At 42.8% G+C, this 22141-nt stretch overlaps 4 protein-coding genes across 5 annotated transcripts in view; 1 reads left to right on the plus strand and 3 right to left on the minus strand.

Moving 5' to 3' along the window:
• Positions 1-14887, minus strand: part of pip4p1a (phosphatidylinositol-4,5-bisphosphate 4-phosphatase 1a) — a 17861-nt gene extending 2974 nt beyond the window's left edge. Inside the window, exons 1-7 of one of the 2 annotated variants that reach the window (XR_003048724.1) lie at positions 14436-14887; positions 11983-12176; positions 11202-11308; positions 10451-10556; positions 10257-10309; positions 8904-8994; positions 5550-6992 (exon numbers count right to left, since the gene is read on the minus strand). Coding sequence is in view for 1 of the 2 variants with exons in the window: in XM_008335007.3 (XP_008333229.1) it covers positions 6849-6992; positions 8904-8994; positions 10257-10309; positions 10451-10556; positions 11202-11308; positions 11983-12176; positions 14436-14565 (825 nt within the window). In the remaining variant the exon portion in view is untranslated. Of the gene's footprint in view, positions 1-5138; positions 6993-8903; positions 8995-10256; positions 10310-10450; positions 10557-11201; positions 11309-11982; positions 12177-14435 lie in introns of those variants that run through there. The other variant, XM_008335007.3, reaches the window with a different exon arrangement.
• Positions 14888-15482: 595 nt separating this feature from the next.
• dnaaf6 (dynein axonemal assembly factor 6) lies at positions 15483-17492 on the minus strand. The gene is given in 8 exon segments (XM_017042168.2): positions 15483-15621; positions 15780-15865; positions 16073-16169; positions 16390-16495; positions 16659-16725; positions 16818-16857; positions 16859-16921; positions 17388-17492. Coding segments are annotated over 7 exon segments (573 nt in total). The 5' UTR covers positions 16906-16921; positions 17388-17492; the 3' UTR covers positions 15483-15491.
• Positions 17493-17688: 196 nt separating this feature from the next.
• LOC103396786 (MICOS complex subunit MIC26-like) lies at positions 17689-18859 on the plus strand. The gene has a single exon (XM_008335009.3). It carries the CDS (start codon positions 17824-17826, stop codon positions 18427-18429), a length of 606 nt encoding a protein of 201 aa, XP_008333231.1. The 5' UTR covers positions 17689-17823; the 3' UTR covers positions 18430-18859.
• Positions 18860-19785: 926 nt separating this feature from the next.
• eif3f (eukaryotic translation initiation factor 3, subunit F) lies at positions 19786-22045 on the minus strand. The gene is made up of 7 exons (XM_008335010.3): positions 21890-22045; positions 21332-21402; positions 21138-21217; positions 20907-21044; positions 20269-20497; positions 20045-20158; positions 19786-19945 (listed from the first exon to the last, which is right to left on the minus strand). The coding sequence occupies exons 1-7, from the start codon at positions 21999-22001 to the stop codon at positions 19868-19870; spliced, it is 822 nt and encodes a 273-aa protein (XP_008333232.1). The 5' UTR covers positions 22002-22045; the 3' UTR covers positions 19786-19867.
• Positions 22046-22141: the final 96 nt, after the last annotated feature.

The following is a 22141-nucleotide window of genomic DNA, read 5'->3' on the forward strand; positions in this document are numbered from 1 at the left end:
CCAGTCATCCCCCTCACCCCCCCCTTCCCCTGTACTCCCACTACTCACTATGACTGTGTACTAACAACAACACCACACTGACATCATGTACCCCCCCCCCCCCCCCCCCCCTCACACACACACATACACACACTGACCAACAGTGTCCAGCAGCAGGACAACAGATGAGGGTCAGGCTCCGGGTCTTAGGGTCAAATCCTGTTAGCCGTAAGAAGGATGAAGGATGAAGGACTTAGGCCACGCCCCCTATGTTCATTATCCAGGACAGTGTGGGAAACAGCAGCTTAGACCTGGTGACACCTCTGGACACGGGTTATAAAAACAAACCCCGGCTCAGTGATGTCACACCTGCCTCTGACGTGTCCTTGAATCAGGATTTTTTTTGTTTTTTTTCTCCAGACCTCGTTTGATTTTCCCTCAGGGAAGTGAGAGAATAATGTAACCATCAACCGCCAGGCTCTATTTCCCCCCCGGGGCAGATTGGGGGGGGGGCAGTCAGCAGCGTTCACACACAAACAACTGGTGTAAACGAGGGGTAAACATAAGGCTCCTGGGCTCCATGAAGTCACATTTGAAATGATCCTATCTAAAAGAACAACCAAAAGGGGGCGCTGCAGAAGAAGAATGGTCACCACTACTCTAGATTAGTCTAAGGCTAGGCTAAACTAAGTTAAGCTAAGCTAATTTTTCTAACTTTCTTACTGTCATTTTAAAGCTAACCTTTAGCCTCTCCTTGTTACCTAGCTGTTAGCTGTATTGCTAGGAGTTAGCTGTGATGCTGCTAACACTTGTCGACCGTTGGTGGTGAGTGGCCGCCTTAGGCCTTCTCTTCCGGTCGTAGATGTCATTAACGACCTGACCTTTGACCTCTGACCGTGCTAACTGCTGTGTCTTTGTGACACGATTCATTTACGTCAGTTTTTTTGAAGAATCTTGAATGAATTCAGAGCCGATTGGTCCAGACGTGTGTGAAGTCACGCCTTTAAATAACACATTCACGAGGTTCCTGCGATTTCACCGTCGTCGCTCGGCCTGTCGGGGGAATCTCCGACGCACAGACACGACGTTTCTCCTAATGACTGGATTAGTCAAACCTCTGATTCTTCTCCAGCCTCGAGGAACTGTCACTGCTCATAAAAACCTGGTGCCGCGGAGGCACTCCAGGCTGTCGTGATGCCACGGCGGCGACGGCGGCGAGGAGATTTACAGGATATGAGATTTTTTTTCCTCCTACTCCTTCCTTCCTTCCTGCGTTATATCGTTGTCAAGTCCCAGATGACGAGAGGAGAAGCAGAGGAATATTAGTCATGAGAACGAGGACGAGGACGAGGACGGCGCCGTGAGACCTGTGTGTCAGCGTGACACGGACGGTGAAGGTGAAGGTGAAGGGAAACGAGGAGACGGTGGTGAGATCTGCTATGACGGTTTGGTTTGGAGACAGAAGGCCTGGGTTTGAGGAGAAGACTCGTGGTCCAAGACCTCAGGACGTCTCACAGCAGGTATCTGCAGTACCGTCATCGTCCTGTGGTGATGCCCTCGGACACAGGTCTGGGTTCGGTCCTGGTGTGAAGATTAAACTGACGGACGGACGAGGACGTCCAGGACCAGAAGGACAGATCACTAAGATCTGGACTGTATATGCGGACTCAGACTGTAGGGGGAGCCGGTGAGTGGACAGAACATCTTTGTTCAGATGTTTATCTCTGTAGGCGAGAAAAACATTTATTCTCCTCAAACTTCCTCCTACGACAGCGTCTGCAGCGTCAGCCCAGACACGCAGCCGCTCACTGTCCCTTAATCCCTCCATCTCTTTGTGTCTAGGAAAAAAATATATCCGCATGAAACTCAAGAAGCCGACGTGGGACGAGACGTGCCAGAAGAAGAGAGAGAGGAGGAAAAAAAAGAAAAAGGAAAAGAAAAAAGGAAAACAGGAAGAGGAGCTCGTCTGCAGTGATGAGCTGCTCATTAGAAAACAGATGAAAACTCATTTGGCTGCAGCTGAAAGAACACAGACACAAAGGCTGTGGATGGAGCAGCAGGAGCAGCAGGAGCCGCAGGCGCAGGAGGCGGAGGCGGCACGAGCAGCAGCAGGAGCAGGATGGTGATTTGTGGGGTTTTACCAGAGTTCAAAGACTGGGCGACGACTGGGATCAAAGGTTCCAGCGACTCTCACCCTGGAAAATCACCTCCCCCACAATTAAGGCTAAATGTCTGTTTTACATATATATTTATATCAAATATATATATATATATACTGTATATATTTATATATATATACATATATACATATACATTTAACACATATATGTGTAATATACAGTATAAATACATTCATTACATTAATATAAATAATATATTCATATATATATTTACATAATATATGTATATACTAATATACACATTTACACATGTAGTAATATATGTGCATATGTGAATATTTACACATACATCTCTTTATATGTTGTCACATAGACACATATTTGTCCATATATAAATATATATATTTACATAAATATATATATATTCATGTAAATATATATAAATATATATTTATATAAATATATATATATTTAAACATACACATATAGTCAAGAATTATAAATATATAAGTAGACAAAGTAAAGTTTTGTTCAGATGTATTGCGATATATATTGAGAGTACTATTTAAAACATATATTTGAAGAGACATATGGGAGATGGTGCAGTTGGATCAGACAGATTTTTTTTTTTTTTTTCTGACAGTGGACTCACAACAGCGACTCAAAACAAAGCCGTTGCTGATGTAAAGTTGAACGGATTACAGACTAAAAATAGGCCAATCAGGATGAGCGACAGCGCAGCTCCCAGTGAGAGACAAACACACACACACACACACACACACACGGCTCCTGTCTGTTCTGCACGTCATCATGTCTTTATTTGTGTGTAAACAAACTCTGAAAAGAGAGAGAGAGAGAGAGAGAGAGAGAGAGAGAGAGTCAGCCAGGCTGACGTTTTCTCCTCTTTCTTCTGACGAAACATTAACACGACTCTGCAGAAACTGCCCGTCTTCAAGCGGTCGTGTCATGTTGTGTCATGGCGGTTCTGTCCGACCACAGCGTTCGTTTTGAAACCAAGGTTTAAAAATTTGACAATGTTTTTTTTTTTTTTCTCTAAAATGACACGAGCGTTGAAGAGGGACACTTTTTGCAGCGTGCATAATAAATAACACGACCTTTCCACGACCTCAGTTCAGTGTAGCGAGCGGGGCTAACGACATCTGCTCATACTTGGTGTACGCAGTGTTTCCCACTTATGTATAAGGTGCTGAGTCTGTGTGTGTGTGTGTGTGGAATGCGATGATTCTGTTTGGTTGGAGTTGAACGTGTCGTGTTCGTGTCTCTGTCCAAAGGCTCATGAGGTTAGCAGTACGTAGGGCTGTCACTTTTTGTCCAAGTTTGACAACTTTCAAGTTGTTACTATAACGTCCAGCAGAGGGCGCCCAAGAGCTGTTTTAACTTTTTAAACCGCATTTATTGGCGGTTATAAAAAAAAAAGAAAACTAAATCACAATGTTACGTGTTATATGATGCCATCCTTAAAACATTAAAACATTACATTAAAAACAATATACATTATTATTTTCCATTTGCATGACTGACGCCTCTGTGCCTGCGCAAAGCGAACATGTGGCCTACTGTATGTAGGTAATTAGTGTTAACGATCATTTCACTGTGGTAAAATCTAAAAAAGCACAGCTCAAACTGAGAACTACTACTGTTTATGATGTTAAAAAAAAATTAGGTGACGTTAGTTTTCCTGACGCCTCTGTGCCTGTGCAACAGGAACATGTGAGGAACCCTACGACGGGTAACATTTGGTCAAAGTTGATTCTTTAAAAAGTGACAGCCCTCAGAGTGAGTTCAATTCTTACACATGAAACAGTTAAAGAGCTGCGAAAAAACAAAAAAAAAACAACAACCTTCATAAAAAAAAATAAATAAACCCACAGAACCGTCTGCAGCGTCACAGCAGTAGTGTTCAACTCAGAGTGCAACATCGTTAGCTTAGTCACCGACAACGTAGATAAACAACAAACATATTTACAATAAATCAGAATAATAAAAAAACAAAAACAGCTTCAGAGAGAGTCGTCATAAAAACAAACATCGAGAANTGCCGCGTCTGTGTGTGTGTGTGTGTGTGTGTCAGTGTGTGTGTGTGTGTGATGGGGCTAAGTGAGAAGCTAAACATTCCGTCGTCAGCTCAGAAACATCAGGACCGACCTCCGTCTTCAACGCTTCAAAAACACGACTTTTCACTGTGAACGTTGATCAAAATGATCAAACTGCAGAAGTGCGGCGGCTCGGTTCTAATCCCGCTACATCTGGAGGTTTGTCGTGTTCAGACGTATACGTTTAGTCGTCCTGAAGTCTGAAGGATTTCCATCAAAGACCAGACAAAGCCCAAAGAAGTGTTTTTCTAAGCTCACACATTTTTCTTTTTTTTTCTACTCCCAGAATTCCCCCCAGAGCCACTGCAGCGCAGCTTTTTTTTTTTCTTTTTTTTTTTTTAAATAAAAATTGTCAAGAAAGCCAAACTGAAGTTTCTTCGTGCTCACAGGGTTTGGGGCGTAAGAAAAGTTGGATATCGACGTGAGTTGTGAAGAGTTCTGTTTCACAGAACAAAGAAGGGTTGAAATAATCCAACTCTCTCAGAGATGATCGGACGGCGCCGCTCAGCTCCGATGATGATGCTGTGTTTTTGGAGCCGCTGCAGATGCAACAACGGTTGGACTCATTTGAGGTCGGTTTTCATCGGGGAACCAATCGAAACCTCAACTGGTTTTTTTTGTTTTTTTTCTCTGCTCCTCATGTTGACGGGACAAAAACTGTCGCTGTCATTTTGGGGAAGTCTGACGACTGTTTGACAATCGAACCAACGTTGGTAAAACGTGACGAGCTACGATCCCAGAACTCCAAGGTTCGACAGAACTAGAGAAATCAGTACAAGTCTCGTTTGTTTTTCTGCAATTTCTGCAAAAAAAAAATTTCATTGAAATTTGGTTAAATTTCAAAGAATCACAGCAGGAAACCAGGAGACGTTTCCAGGTCGAGAGATTCTTCCGAAGAATCTTTAAAAAACTTTTGAAGGATTTCTTTGGACAAATTTCAAGTGTATTTTAGTCCAGTTCTTAAATTTAAAAAACAAAAATCCCTTTTGTGGTCTACTGGTGCAAGCAATGGTTCCCGCTTGGATTCGAACCCTAGCCCCTCCCGCCCCCGTCTCAATCCACTCCACCACCGTGGCGTCCCTCAGTCTAAAGCGTTTGTGGTCCAGAAACGTGAGTCGACATCAGTCTGTGTCTGCGCTTTGATGAAAAGTACAAATGTAAGAAACGGTTCTAGGACTGTTTGGAACTTTTTTTTTTTCCTCCTCTTTCTCTGAACCGTGGAGAGAGAACGAGGAGCAGCTTTGAAGACGGAGGCTGGTTCTCTGAGCTGTTGCCAGTCTATAAACAGAATCAGCTTTTTGATGTGCGCTGTATGAATTCATGTAGCCCGGTCCACGTGTGTGTGTGTGTGTGTGTGTGTGTTAAATCCTTCTATCACACCTCCGTTTTCTTAAGGCTTTCGAGCTGCTTTGGATCAAAGTGTCTCCCAGGGGATAATTCATCATAAACAGAGAGTTCAGAGACATCACAGCCAACCTTCACGTTCTGCTTCACCGACTTCATCCTCTGATTCACGCCGTCGCTGCCGTCGTCTGCAGCGACCTCCGATTGTTCCGTCTTTCTTTCTTTGCGAGCGACTGACTTCATTGTGTTTCGGAAAATAATTAGCGTCTCAGTTGAAAAATAATGCTAACGCTAAAGGGAGCTGAGAGCGAGTCCGGAAAAAACTAGAGCGAGATTCACGTCTACGTCCGACCACGTTGTACTTCCCACATCCAGGCGTCTCTGCGGACACTCGCTGAACGGCACAACGGCAGCAGGAGCTCTGCGCTGGTGTCAACACACAGACTCTGTTCAGGCCAACAGCGGTACTGCAGCCAGGATTTGATCACCTGGAAACTGAACTCAGAACATCACGTTCAACGGGATCGACGGTTCAATTCCCTCAGACTTTAGTTTGGCTAAAGTCGTCACTTTGAAGTAAAAAGTCCTCGTTCTAACGTAACGACTTTTTTCATCAAGTCCAGGTGAGAACAACCAATCACGAGGACCCTTTGTTAACAAATATATCTGGATCGCGGAAAAACATGGATCGGATCTTTGCACAGACGGGATGTAGGAAGTACGGGTCAGACCTCAGAACAGCAACAGAACGGAACCCAGGTGGGGAGCAGCCCAGGTGGGCAGCAGCCCAGGTGGGGAGCAACCCAGGTGGGGAGCAGCCCAGGTGGGGTGCAGCCCAGGTGGGGAGCAACCCAGGTGGGGAGCAGCCCAGGTGGGGTACAGCCCAGGTGGGGTGCAGCCCAGGTGGGCAGCAGCCCAGGTGGGATGTGAGATGATGTAATAAAGTGTTGAATGTTAAAATGGAGCCCACACTGGCCACGAGTTTAGAACAGACCGACAGTACGTTAGGCTATATGTATCATCATCATCATCATCATCATCATCATCGTCGTCATATTTACTAGTAAATACAGAGCGGTCGCAGCCACCGCCGTCCAGTTTTAGAAACACAACTGACTAAAAGGAGAAGATCAGGAGGAGGAAAACGTTTTAAGACCAATTTAAATAAATATTCAGAGTTTTTTTTTTTCTTCAGATTTAGTTTTTTCCTCCTCCTGCCTGTCGGGTTGAGAAGGGGGTGCAGCAGAGAAGAGGAGGTGGAGGAGGAGGAGGAGGAGGAGGGGGGGGGTCTCTATGTGAAGTTCTTGAGGGGCTGACTGACCCTCATGCAGGCCCAGTAAAAGGCCCGAGCCAAGGTGACCAGAACCAGCAGCAGCAGCACGGCCCAGGAGGCGTAGATCCCCTGGTAGGTCTGAGCCTTCACCCACGTTCCCGCCTGAGGAGACATGAGACACAGAGAGAGACGGGGAGGTTTGAGGACGGAGACGGCGTCTCTGACAAACACAGCCTGAAGTCAGGACGACTAATCAACTGGCGCTAACGCTAACAAAACTGTGAAATAAAAAACAAAAAAACAGAGTGAACATCAAATGGTTCTGATTTCTAACGACTGCTGAGTGAATCAGTCAGTGAATGAAAACGACTGTTTACTGGAAGGAGGAGCAAAAACCTGAGGTCAAATCAGATGAAGAATTAAATCAGTTTGTGTTTACGATGCTGAAAGTTTTGCTACAATAAAAAAAAACAACTCAACATGTCATCGTGCCTGTCGTATCACAGTACCTCGCAATATATCGTATTGTGATACATGTCGTGTCGACAGATTCTTGACAACACACACCTCGACTGCGCAGGCACAGAGGCATTAAGTGCTGCAGTAAATATCATGTAAAACTGTGTGTGTGTGTGTCCCTTTAAAAAAAAAAAGCTTGAATCCACTCCATGCCAGTGTGTCCCTGGGCCTGGTCCCAGTCCCAAAACCGCGTTTCCTCTAACACGACGGGCCTTCAATAAGATGAGGAGGTAAAGTACTGCAGTACCTGCAGTACCTGCAGGGGCTGCAGTAACGTACGGTGACACGAGCTGCGTGAGTTTCCATCAGAGAGCTTGTTTTAACATCAAACAGTGGAGAGTCAGCTGTGAGGAGAGTCTGAAGAAAATGATCTAATGAAGATGGAAGGAGTGACTTTCACAGCATCCACGGGATCAAAAAAACAAAAAAAAATAAAACGTCCAATATGGAACTGAGAGTTGAGTTGATTTGAAAGAGTCTGAATGTAAAAGAAATGGAGAAAAAAAAAATTAAATAGAATAATATTTCAGTGATTTCAGGAGAGAGAGGAGGGAGTTCAGAAGGTGTTTTGTTTTTAGTTTTTTGTCATAAGAAACGTGGTTTTTGCAGCCACAGCAGCAGCAGTAGAGCTGGTAAAACTGGTGTTTTAGTTTGTTTTTTAATCTCATTCTTTTCATGATTTTCTTCTTAGTTTTAGTTCAGAACATTTTGGATTTTCATAAATAAACTCAGCAGCCAGAGGTTTGTTTTTTTTCCCTCCTCCATCAGACTGATTTTCATCGATTGTGTCATCGATTTCTCTCCTCCTCTGTAAAAACAACCGCCGCCGTTTATTCTCTTTGATCTTTAATTAGCCGCCGTCCTCGCCTCGTTTGACGTCTGATAGAAATCTGTCAAAAAGAAAAGAAAAAAAGAAAAAAAAAAAAAAAAACAATTCTCCACTCTGACTCCGTGTTTCTAATCGAACCCGCGTTGTTTCCACTTCGTTGTCCGCGCGACCTGATACGCACAGGTTTCCCGTTTTGTGTTCTACTTGCGCCCTCTGCTGTTCATAAAGCAGAACGACTCGACCGTGCTTTTTAAAAAATTTTTTTTTTTATATATCATCGCCTCCGAGCTTATTTTTAAACTGCTCCTCTCCTCATTTATTCCCTTTGCTCTTTGGATAAAAAAACACTATTTACAGTGTGATTGCTGAACTACTTTTATAACCATTTAATTAGAACTTTGACATAAAAGATAAAAGAAACAAGTGGATAAAAGAGTTTGTGGTTAAAGCCTGACCATCTTTTTCAGGTCACAGATATAACAGTAGCAAAAAGACCCCTGTTCCTCAGTGGGAGGGGGGGGAGGTTAAGGGGGGGGCTGTGATGTCACAGCTGACGCACGCTGACGCAAAGAATGACAAACACCCCAGAGGGCACAGCAGTCACCAGCAGGGGGAGGTGTTTGTTTCTGATCAGCTCCTGCTCCACCAGGTGACACACCTCTACCTCTGACCTCTGACCTCTGACCCATCTCTAGGAGGACCACAGTGTGGTGGCGTCAACTCACCATCAAACCGGCGGTGGAAATGCTAAACAGCAGGCAGAGTAGAAAACACCACAGGCTCCGCCTTCGAGGATACCGCTGACCAATGGAGGAGCTGCAAAACCCAAAACAAGACAGGAAGAGGAAGTGAGCCAGCGTTTGAACAGCAGCCAAAATGTAATAAATGACGAGTCAGAGCGTTGCATTAAAGTGTTCCAGTGGGGCATGAAAGTGGGACACTGAGACACAGTACACAGTACACACACACACACATACATACACACACACACACCCAGGAACATCAGTGACACCTCATTAAAGTTTCATTCAGGCCACTCTCTCATATCTGGTTCAAAACTATGCAAATGTGTCTAATGTTTTTATATATATATATATACGTATATGTGTATATACGGTATATGTGTATATATGTATGTATATATATATATACGTATATGTGTATATACGGTATATGTGTATATATGTGTGTATATATATGTGTATATGTATATATATATATACGTATATGTGTATATACGGTATATGTGTATATATGTGTGTATATATATGTGTATATATGTATATATGTAGATATATATACATATATATACACATATATATATATATATACGTATATGTGTATATACGGTATATGTGTATATATGTATATATGTAGATATATATACATATATATGTACATGTATATGTAAATATGTGTATATGTGTGTATATATATGTGTATATGTGTGTATATATATGTGTATATGTGTGTATATATATGTGTATATATATATGTATATATGTACATATATACATATATACATACACATGTATACACATATATATATACACACAGACTATATATATATATATGTGTATATATATATGTATATGTGTGTATGTATATATATATATGTATGTATATATATATATGTGTATATGTATATATATATATGTATATATATCTACATATATACATATATATGTACATGTATATGTAAATATGTGTATATGTGTATACATGTGTATGTATATATATATATACGTATATGTGTATATACGGTATATGTGTATATATGTATATATATGTGTATATATATATCTGTATATGTGTGTATATATATGTGTATATGTGTGTATATATATACGTATATGTGTATATACGGTATATGTGTATATATGTGTGTATATGTGTATATATATATCTGTATATGTGTGTATATATATGTGTATATGTGTGTATATATATATGTATATATATCTACATATATACATACATATATATATATACATATACACATATATATACACATATATATATATATATATGTACATATATAGAGTGTGTGCTGATGGTTCAAGTCAGTAGAAACTTACACTTTCCTGCAGTGTGGGCACCTGGCCAGTGTCCGGTCTGTGAACTCTGTCCACTGTAATGACAACAGACATGGGTCAGGCTCTAACGTCAGTTAAAAAAAAAAGAAAAGAAAAGAACCCACACACTCCACTGATGACTCTGGTCCTGACTCTGGTCTTTAATGAGAAGAACACAGAGAAGGTGGTGTCCGTACCAGGAAGGTGTTACTGCAGTGTCCACAGGAGACTCGTGCTCCAGCTGGCTGAGGGTCTGGACTGGCAGGACCAGGGTGAACTGGACCCAGGTTGATGATCCTCTTACTGTGGACAGACACAGGAGCAGGGAGAAGGTTAGGGTGTAGACCACAGCAGACTGACTCCAGACTGGTTGGTCTCAGCACCAACACTTCTGTCTACAGTCGGGAATTCTAGTCAAGTCTAACGGGACGACTTTGGTCTCAGTTCAATCCTTAAATCTTCATCTGCGCTGACTGATAATCTGTGCAGACTACAAGAGAACAGCGCCACCTGTGGACAGTGAAAACATGCTGAACATGGAGACGTGGTTCTCTTCATTAGGCTGCTGCTACTTCCTGCTCTGCCTGGATGAACGCCGCATGTAAAGTGGGCTGGGAGCAGAGTGTTAACTGAGGAGTGACTGCTCCTGTTTCCTCTGCCTCTGACACCCACACACACACACACACATACACACACAGATACACACATACAACTGTCTAATCCTAATCCTTGTCCTAACGTTAATCTGACATTAAAACACTTAGATTTCAACTTTATCTTGAACCTCAGAATATCCTGTTACTGACATGGACCTCAGAGAGAGGATCTCCACCAGTCCAGCTGTACCAGGAGACAGAGGGACACAGACAGAGGGACAGAGGGACAGGGACACAGACAGAGGGATGGAGACAGAGGGACAGAGGGACATGGATGGTAGGACGTCCTCACCAGTATGGCCGAGGACAGGCGATCCTCTGGGAAGTGACTTTGCAGATGAGCAGACAGTTGCAGGGACAGCGGACGTACTTCTTCCCTGCTGGGGCGTTCTTAATGGGCTGTGGAGGGAGTCACACACACACACAGTCACACACAGTCACACACACACACAGAGACAACAGTCTGATTATTGTTGACAGTCCTCTCTGAGACCCTCTCAGAGAGGACTGCTGTCCAACTGAAGCTGTATTTCGTTGGTGTCGGCATTGAGCATGTAGCTTCGTTCTTTGTCCTCTAGATGGTGCTGAGTACACATTTCTCAATCAGTTACTAATATTTATATATTTAATAATATCATGATGTGAACTGGGTCAAAACAAACAAAACAAAACAAAAATAATTATAACATTTACTCTGGTTGCTGCCTGTCAGCTGGACTGCACAACACTTAGCATGTGGCTAATTAGCATCACTAAAATGAGGCACGTTAGCTCGTGGTAACTTATTAAAGTATTAGATGTTAATTTATTGTCTTAACCAGGGCTAAGCCACGCTAACCTGGTTAACAACCTAAGACCTGTGTTTTTGGTTTTTTTTTTGAGTCTTACAAGCAAATGTCAATCTTGTGGGTTGTATTACTGCCCCCTACTGTGTCAATTTCACACCAGTAAACATTTCACCTGGAGGCCCACACACAACCAGGAATGTCTACTCCAGAGATTACGGGGCTCCTTCACTCGGAGCTCTGTGGATTACAGTGACCGAGATGGAACCGATTCCTGCAGGAACCCACCGTGGCTTCGTTGCAGACTCCACACTTCACCACGTGTTGGTGGATCTTTCCCTCCACAGAGATCAGACTCTGACACACCCTGCAGTTGATGACTGGGGCGCTGCCGCTCTCCGGGGAGGTGAGCGGCGAGTAGGGCGGAGGATCCTCCCCGAGGAGCACGGAGGGCTGAGTGGGGCTGGGGAAAGGAGGGAAGCCTGCACAGAGGTGGGGGAAGAAGGACGAATAATAAAACAGCAGCAGCAGCAGCCGTCGTCACAGATGAGGGATTGTTTAAGACGGAAACACGAGTCACAGGATTCCACTCAGTTCCCATGACATGTGAAATCGTAGGTAACGACAAACAGGCTAATACGATTTCGAGTCGAGTACAAATGAGAGGAAACTTAAGTAGAAAACTCCTCGGGAATGTTAAGATGTGTGACTGGGAGAAGGAACAGGTGAAATGTTTCTTTACAGAGAAAACTCACCTATTGTCAAAACAACATAGTGTCACTGTGGTTTTTAAATGTTGAGGCAAGAGGAAAAACAACTTTCTATACTGAAACTTTATTTATGATATCTTTGTTTTTTTTTATCATTTTTTGTCTATTTTTTGTAAAGTATTTTTTATTCAATTTATCTTTTTTTTGTAAAGTATTTTTTTTTCAATTTAGTGAATATTTTGGCTCAAACTGTAGCCATTTTAGCTAACTTAGTTCGGCTAACTTTTCTGCTCAGGCGGTGGCTTGTCAGTGAAATAGAAAAGAAAAAAAAGCTTCTATAACTGATTATGTTATCAGTGATTATCTTATCATGTGGACGGAGTAGAAAACACATCAGATACATGTCATAAACAGTAGCCAGTTGTCTGTGCAGCTCACAGACAGTGTTGCAGTGGACCACACTCAGCTCAGTGTCAGCCTTTGACACTCGGTCACTTACTGTTGATCCACCGCCAAATAAAATAACTGTCCTCACAGCAGAAACGATAAGACTGAGAATTCTTCACTGCTGCTGAGAGAACACTTCAGGCACTATATTTAAATTAACTCTCTTTTGTCTGTAGAGATGTGGAGAATCATAACTTTTTTTTTTCATCGGTTGTTTCTGCCTTTGACACATTTAATCTGCGACTGTTGTAAATCTATCAACTAATTTATAACAAATGTTGCCGTTCCTGCAGGTCTGTGACGTTAGATTATTATGTGTCATTTTAACACAGGGTTCTTTCCCATGTTCACTTTGAGAAAAGTCGTCTAGCGGCTTAGCGGAGCAGCATTAGTTCAGCTTATCACATTTATGTCATCAGTCACAATTTGTTGCAGAGCAGGAAAGACAATTCTTTTCATAGATGTTTTTTTAACCCTGTGAGGAAACAGTCACTGTAGCAAAACTAAAGGAAATAATAACGTCACCCCCCCCAAGTGGGACTCAACCCCTACTTTGGTAACCACTTGGAATTAGAGCGTGGCCCAAATATTTATTTTAAAGGCCCATTTAAACTGTCTTGGAACAATGTAGATATTGTCAGAGACATGTGGCTCTAAACATGTTACTAATAAAAACATTTTTCACTCATGACATTACGGACACTTTTTCTAAACTTAGGTTAAAGTATCTTTCTAGTCCAACCAATAATTTATACAAGTTCTGATGAAGAAGGGTGTAGTCTTTCTGTATGATACATAGAATAATAAACATTCAAATCCTTTTCTAATTTTACAAAGAAATGCAAATCAGCATCTTTACCACTTAGAGTATGAACAAAAAAAACAGCCAGTCACTGTATCAGGTTCAGTCCTGCATTAGCAGCACATGACATGAGTAAGAATTAAGGCTTTGAGCATCGACGATGAAATATCCCAGAGCAAAAAATATAATAATATAAATAATTACAACCCTAATCTCAGGTTTGTTTGTTTTTTTCTAGTTTTTATACAGACACAGTTCCTCCCTGCGTGAGCTGCCATTGGTCACAACTGTGCCGTCCATCAGCTCCAGTAATGGCTTTACAACCTGTCAGTCTCAACAGATGTTTCTCAGATGCTAAGTGATGCTAATAACACTGGCCTGAGCTGGGCTCCTGGGCAAAGTGGTTATAGTTTCTAAATATGCCGTACATTCTGAACCTAATAATGTAAAAAAAAAAAAAAATGAACGACGCTGTCAAGTTAAGCTTAGTTTAAAAGCCTACAGATGCTAAATGAGCTACATAGCTCGTTAGCACACTTTCGAGGTACGGTTGCAATATTATACATAAAGAAAAACAATTTTATCATTAAACAATGTTTGCTTAGAAAGATAATGTCACAAGCTACACGAACTCTGAGCAGACATAACGGAGCGACAGCCGCTTAACAAGAGCAGCCGCTGACTGTCATTCTGCTCTGTCAGAAAAGCTAACATCTGTTAGCGGCTAGGCTAAATAGGGCTAACAGTGGCTAACCGTGGCTAGCAGCTCCATTGACACTTACTCTGTGGTTTGTTTGGAACACCGTAAGGCGCTGCACCGGGAGACACGCCGCCGCCGCCGCCTCCTCCTCCGTTACCGCTGCCTGCATCTCCCAGGTCTGACAGCAACGGAGACCTCTCGCCATCCGCCATAACGAATCGGGAGGCGAGGCGTGAGGAAAGTGATGGGGAGGAAAGAGAAAGAAGACAGAGAGCGTGGACGCAGACCGTGGCGGTGTTGTATTGTTGTGTCGTAAATGCGAGCGTCACATGATCACGCCACCACTAACACCACTGTTCTGCTGCTGCGGTAACGGTGCTCGGGGGTGTGGCACCCACTGCACACCCAGGAATGCTCCACAGATGCCCGCTGGTGTTCACGGGGGCGACACCGGAACACGTCTGGACCCCAAATTATTGTTTTTGGTTTTTTGTGTGTGTGTGATCCCCATGGACGAATAGATGCGTCCTTAAGTTGAAACATTTCAATTAAAAACATTTCTGGTGCGCACCTGAAACTCACAGGTAAGCACCAGAAGTGTTTGCTTTTATTTCCATGTCCCTGTAGGGGCGCCGTATTAACAACATATTATGAAATAAAAATAATTTTCAATGTACTTGTGTCAACTTTACAGCCTTTATTTGAAAATAATATTTTACTTAACTATTTAATTTTCCTTTTCTGCTCGTGTTCATGTTTCTTGTGTTTCAAGAAACAAGCCCTGACATAATTAAACATGAAAGTATAAAATATATACCGGTAAACGTTTCACCCATCCCCTGCAATGCCCTTGGTTTCCACTAGAGGTCTACATACTGCAGGTTGGAAAGGACGATAGATGACCACAAGAATTAAAACAACACGTCATGTTTCTCTGTTCATATGAGTGTAACACAGTGAAGATTTTTAAAAGCAGCAATAATATTATTGAATAAAAAAACCTTTAATGTTTTGAGTCGATCATATAATACACAGAAGTATTTACTCATAAAAAACATGAAATCTGACATTAAAAACAACATAGTATTTGTTTCATAAGAGTATTTAGTATTTGACCCCTTTTTTTTTTCTTTCTTCTTCACTGCATGTTGATCAGATCCATGGGGTGTATGAGCAACAGCGTCACCTGCAGCTCCTGCTGCTCACTGAAGAGCTTGGCTCTGGCCTCATGGCTGTGGACAGGATGTGGAAGATGAAGACCCAGTTTACTGGAGAGAGAGAGAGAGAGAGAGAGAGAGAAGTGGAACAGCAATCAAGGCTCTGGTCAGGAGGTCCAGTAAGATGCTGATTTAAAGGATGGCGTTCTCTCTTTCTGAAGTGCTGAATCAGCCCTGGCTGCAGGGACGGGATCGTTTTCACAGCTTACTGTTTGGGCGTCCGCAGATCAAGGAACTTCTCTTTTACATCCAAGACCACGTCTGATGCTTTGGTGTCCGGCAGTTTGATTTTCACCTGCAGAAAAGTCAGCATTTCACTGAGAGAGTAACACGTTTCTGCACTTTAAAATACTTGAATGACGTCGGTTTCTGGAGGAGGAAGTTCTTCCCTTGTATTTTATCTCCCTTTTTATTATTATTATTATTTATGCAGTAATTTAAGCAGGATATATATATATTTTTTTAGTGGTGTAAACATCATAGATATTGTAGTCATCAGTACCAGCATGGCTTCACAGCACATGGAGGACGGATTCTTCCCACTCAAACCCAGGAACAGATCCTCCGTCCCCACACTCTGCTTCAGGATGATTTCATACCTGGACACGGACAAATAAACACATTCAATTATTTAAAAAAAAAATTTAGTAATTTTTATTATTTATTTTAGTAATTCCTAAAACAGCTCTATTTTTTGATTGTGACTAAAATGTATCAGAAAAATATTTGACAGATTTTCCCCCCATTCTAAATACATGACATGTTGTTGCAGGTGTGTGTTTGACTGTGTGTGTTTGACTGTGTGTGTTTCAGTCTCACTCAGGCTGTGGTCGGGGGTCGTTCAGGTCGTCATAGTGACAGCCCTCGGCTACTTCTTCCTTACTCCAGATATCTTTGCTGCTCTTCTTCACGTAGGAATCTTTTACTGAAAAGTAACGTGAACGGAAGTACGTGAAAATATCTGAGTACGGGGTTACAGTGATTGTTACGAAGCCAATAATGGGACATGGGGGTGAGGGGGGGTCGAAACATTGATTTATTCCCTTCCATGTCCCTTTAAGGACTTCGTAGAATGTGGTGGTTTCTACCTTCTCTATCCTTCGTGGTCGACGGGCCGATGTGACCTGGACAGAGCTGTTCTGCAGAGGACCTGTTCTAAAACGTTAACATCAGAAACAAGAGACATAAACGTGACATAAAGACATTAAACGTGACGTGACGTCACGACCCAGTCTACAGCTATTTACCTTGACGTCCTCGTCGCTGTCCTCCTCGTCCTCCTGGTTCAGCCAGGGCCTGCAGACTCTGGGCCGATGACGCTCCCAGACTGTCCATTCTGACGGGAAATAAACTTTTTTTTTAAAGTTTAACACAGAAAAAAAAAATCAGAATTTAACTTTAAAATACTTTAGCAAAAAACTGCTGGAACAGCGAGACATTTAACGTCTGGACGATTCCTGTTGACAAACTCCGTTTCCCTGGACACCACAAAGCTGTCGGGCTGCCATAGCAACATGTGACGTCACCGGAAGCGCTCTACTTACTCCGACCTCTTTAATGAAATGATAAATCTAAAAATATAGAAATAAATATCGCATTTGTACAGTTTGGACGTGTGAATATTTTACTACGATTAAAGGACATTTTATGGGATAAAATGAAAAATATGATTTGCATCGTACCGTAGTTTATAAACGATATACGATATATATAGAAGAACTGAAGCCGAAATTCAAGATTGTACCTCGAATTCCAGGTATTAAATGGATGATTATTGAGTTATAACTCAGTACCGAAAATGTTAAAGTTTGCGTTACCTTCTCTTCAAAAACCAAAGTAACTCCGATTGAAATGTTCACCTGACACACGAGTAGATGTTAATTGTCAACGAAACCGCGATGAAGTTTAGATCAAAGTAAAAGAAATGCAGTAAAAGTGACGACAGGGAACTTGTATCGTTAAAGTCAATGTGTTTACGAAAGAAAATAAACGTTTTCTCGTCGTGTTTGTGACGTTTACGGACATTGTGCCACTTTTTGACATTTAAAAAAAATAATGACAATAACTTTTACAAGATAAAATGAGATTATAATTTATCACAATTTCATTGTTAGTGTAGTTTATGGACACATATAGACACATATATACATTATTTCGACTTTAAAGTGTGGCGTTTACGCTGTAAACCGGCGAAGTGACTTCGACCGTCATGTTCCTTCTCGGCCACCGTACATCGCATGGCCGACAGGGATAATGTTGAAGGTGAACGGTCGTGTTATGCGGGGAGTCCTGGGTCTGTTTCCCTTCACCGTCCTAGCCTCTACCACCGACGGTCAGAAGGAGCCCCCGGCTCCACCGACGCTGCTGCCCCTGGATGAACTGTCCCTCTACACCGCTCCGCCTCAACCCTCGCCCGGCGCCGAGGAGCGCGACACGGGGGAACTGGAGAAGAGTGTCGCCACCATGCGGAAGTTAGCGGAGCCGTACACCGGCTGGTGTCAGGAAACTTATGGCAAAATTCAACCAAAAGTTCACAAAGTCCTTCAGTGCGGGAACGACACCTACGTGTACCTGAAGAACCCGCCTAAGGACTTCTATCCCCGGGCAGGAGTCATCGGCTTCACCGGTGTTTTGGGGCTGCTGCTGGCCAGAGGCTCCCGGCTGAAGAAGCTCCTGTACCCGGGTGCTCTGATGACCCTGAGCGCCTCTCTGTATTACCCGGAGCGGGCCGCCTCCATCGCCAGGTCCGCGGGAGATTCCGTGTACGAGCGCGCCGTCCAGGGATACGCAACTTTGGAGAAGATGTTGAGTCCGAAGAAGAAAAATGAAAAAGTCCCGGAGTCGGAGAGTAAATCGTGAGGAGAGAGAGAGAGAGAGAGACTACTGCAGCCATGGAGCTATAAGAAACTAATCAGTGTGGAGCTTTTTTTTATCTGACAGCTAGAGTCTGTATATAAGAAGTGGACGTAGTGTTGACAGTCAGCCACCAGGGGGCGTTTTTAGTCACAAAACGATATAAACAAACGTAAAAATGCTTTTACCTCATCTTCAAGTTTTCATGAAGAGTTGATGGTGTCTGTCCACGGCAGTGACTTCGTCCCAGTTCTTATGTACCGTCGGTTGGTGTGACTTTAAACCGTGTGACTTTCTCTGCCCTCTCTTTGCACTAATGAGCTTCACATGTATCTCAGGCCTGGCATGACAACTGACTCACTGCTGTCCCTAATCAGAATGTCTATTTATTTTCTAAAAAGTGAGCCGTCCGATGTTAAAAAAAAAAAAAAACAAATCCAAAGAAATGTGATTTATTTTGTTGACTCGTGTGTAATTTAAGATGATAATAAAGCAGCTCTTGTTTGCAGTAAATGAATGAAAAATGCTCCAAAAAAAGTGTTTTAAGCAACAATCAGCTGTGATGCTCCAAAAAATAAAGTGTTTTAAGCAACAATCAGCTGTGATGTATTGTCAAATAAACACTAAAAGACAATGTCAGTTGATGAGACTCGGTTCTAAAATGTTCTTCAACCGTGGACAGACTCAGTTCTAAAATGTTCTTCAACCGTGGACAGAACTAATTCCTCAGTAAAAAAATAAGTTAAAAAAAATCAATCTTGGAATATCTTTCCTTGGGCTCTAATCTCCAGTCGTCCCTAATTCCTAAAAACCCTGCTCTTGACTTCTTGAGCTCTGCTGCTCAGACAGAACCACCGCTAAAAATAACCTTCCACTGCAGAGGTAATAAAACTTCACACTCCAGCATCTGCACTTCTTCCTGACGGTGGGTAGAAGCACAGAGGTTACAGGAACAGTTTCAGACAGTCAACATGCAGTACTGCAGTACTACTGCAGTACTGCATGTACTACTGATGTCAGTGGTTCAGCTCAATATTATTATTGGTAAAACGTCCTTGATGAAAACTGGACAGATGTTTTTTACAACAAAAAAACACTTTTTTTTCAACCCACTTCCCTCCTCTCTCACACACACACACACAGTGTTCATACCTAACCTAATCAGCGTCGACTCAGACTCTTTTCTGTCACACACGCGGTTCAGGATCATTCCTTCAGCAGCAGTGATATTACATTAACCAAACAACACTTCCTGTGAAGCTCGTTAGTCATATACACCGAGGTAAACGGGTTAACGAACAGGTGATTATAATAACAGCGTTATCCAGGGCCATGTCTGGAACAGAACAGGAGTGAGCGCTCTTGACTGTTTCACATCTTTATTCTGCATCTCAGTCAAAATCAAGGTGTACAAAAATTAAATACGAAGGACTTTCAACAGATCTTAGAGCAGCACCAGCTTCTCGTTCAGAGCGATCTGTGCTTGGGTCAGATTGGACAGGTAGGTCACCATCAGTAGGTCCTGTATACAAAAAGAAAATGGATGATGAAAATACCGCGGTGTTTGTTTCCTATCCTGGTCTGACCAGTTTGTTATCGCAGCGACGTTCACTGCACTCACGTTGATGTTGGAGTTGAGCATGTTCTCAAAGTCCTCCGCTGAGATGGTGGGCACCTTGTTGACCAGGTCCATCAGGAAGCGGCCCACGCTGTTGTCTGCCGTCACCTTACCAGACTGAGAAAACACAAACGGGCTGCGTCACTCACCTGTGGTATAATATCTGACGGACAAAATCCCCAGAAGTCTGGCTGAAAACTGTCCGTAAGAAGAGTTTCAGTTCTCACCAGAACGTCCTCCACGTAGGCCAGGACTGTGGTCAACATGTCCTGCATCCTGGCTGCGGCTCCTCCGACCTGGCACAGGTCTGAGGCCAGTCCTTTGGTGCGACCGGTGGCCAAGCGTGTCCTCTGTAGGAGGTCAACTCCTATCCTCTCTGTGTCGTAGTAGATGTACTTAACAGTGAGTGGAGTGAACATCACACCGACCGTCTTCCCTGGAACACCCATCTGTGCACTGTGTGGAAGCCAACGAGATATACACACACACTCTGGTCACAGACCACATGACTGATATAGACATCAACTGTCCAAATTCAAACTTGACAAAGTGAGAGGAATCAGCTCTACATCAGCAGCAGATCTCACAAATTTTACCTTCAGAATAACAGAGGCTAACTCTGACATTTATGATTTTAGCTAAAAATATTAGTGACGAGATCATAGTTTCAACTGATAAATTCAAGTGTTCTTCTGTAAAAAATCCTGGTTATTTTGCCAACCGCCGTCAAATCAAGGCAATCAGCAGCAAGGAAGCTACAAGCTCAATTCTACCATCCAGTCTGTTGGCTGAGTTTTCATTTCTTCTTCTGCTCTTTAACAGTCAACCTTGTCACACAGAGTGAAGGCCGAACCAATCAACCAACCTGACATAGGCACGGATGTTCATCTTGCCGCTCTGCAGTGCTGTGTCCACAGTCAGGTGAATGGGGTTGGTGGCCTCACGACTGTAGTATTCATGGATGAGCACTGAATGTTCTGTGATGTCAAAGCCTGTGGCGTACCTGGAAGTAAAGGTCACACTGGAGGTCAGAGAAATTCTACTGACAAAAAAAACCAAAGTGGTGCAAAATGTCAACAGTCCTGCAGTAACGCACCAGCCAATGATGACCTCAGTGGGGGAGACCCTCTTGTGGAGCTCGTACATGTTCTTAGCAAACTCCATGTCCACAGCCACCTGTCATCAGATCAGACACACACATATATATATTCAATATATTCAGTGACTTATTCAACAGTTTCTTTTTTTTAAAAGTTCAATTCAAAGCTGTGACGTAGTGAATCCACCCACCTCATCCTCAGACTCGTTGTGTGGGACAGAGAAGCAGTTGGTCACTTCGATGGAGTGTTTGTCAACAGTACCTGAAAAAAATCGAAGTGAAATCATTTCTACGCCATTATCGTACACATTCACCAATATATCAACATTTCCAGAGAACAAACCTTTATTAACAGTATTTCTTTGTGGGGGAGAGGGGAGGGTGCTAGCATAATAACCTTTGTTAAAGACGTGGTCTATTACGTCATTTTTAGCTTCCGAGCTACTTTTATTTATTTTCTAAACGCCGACACCAAATACATTTATTATAATGACATTTGAGCCTCCTCTAATAGATAAACTGTCCGTATGTAACCTTTCACAGATATCGCATAAATAACATATACACAGACGGTCAGTGACTCCATTTATTAGTCAAACAAACACCCAGCTGTTTACGGTGATGCTGCGAACGGCTAACAGCGGCTAACGGCTACATCCAACGTGCATTAGCAGAGACAGGCTAATCTGAGCTAACGCGGCTAACCCACCACCTGTGATCGGTTCACGGACACACAAACACGTCCTTACCCAACAATGTCCCGATCACACGGATCGCTCCCTCATTCCTGCGCTCGTACGAGTCGCTTATAGAAGCGAGAACTACGGGGTGAATTTTCACCACTGGCCCGAACACCGACATCTTGGAAAAGGAGGATGGAACACCGGCCACAGGCGGAACATAGAGCACCGACTAGAGGCCGGAGGGCGAACAACGAATATTATAATATATTGAATAAATATGAAAAATCTCAACGTCACTACTCATATTTACAAACTCTA

Source organism: Cynoglossus semilaevis, chromosome 20 (genome assembly GCF_000523025.1).
Source record: "Cynoglossus semilaevis isolate Cse_v1.0 chromosome 20, Cse_v1.0, whole genome shotgun sequence".
NCBI lineage: Eukaryota > Metazoa > Chordata > Actinopteri > Pleuronectiformes > Cynoglossidae > Cynoglossus > Cynoglossus semilaevis.

Coding starts and splice junctions, on each gene's coding strand:
- LOC103396786 (XM_008335009.3), top strand. CDS start 17,824: ATGTTGAAGGTGAACGGTCGTGTTATGCGGGGAGTCCTGGGTCTGTTT.
- eif3f (XM_008335010.3), bottom strand. CDS start 22,001: ATGTCGGTGTTCGGGCCAGTGGTGAAAATTCACCCCGTAGTTCTCGCT. Junction 20,498..20,906: donor AACATCCGTGCCTATGTCAG/GTTGGTTGATTG, acceptor GCTTCCACACAG/TGCACAGATGGGTGTTCCAG. Junction 19,946..20,044: donor TGCTCAACTCCAACATCAAC/GTGAGTGCAGTG, acceptor TTTTGTATACAG/GACCTACTGATGGTGACCTA.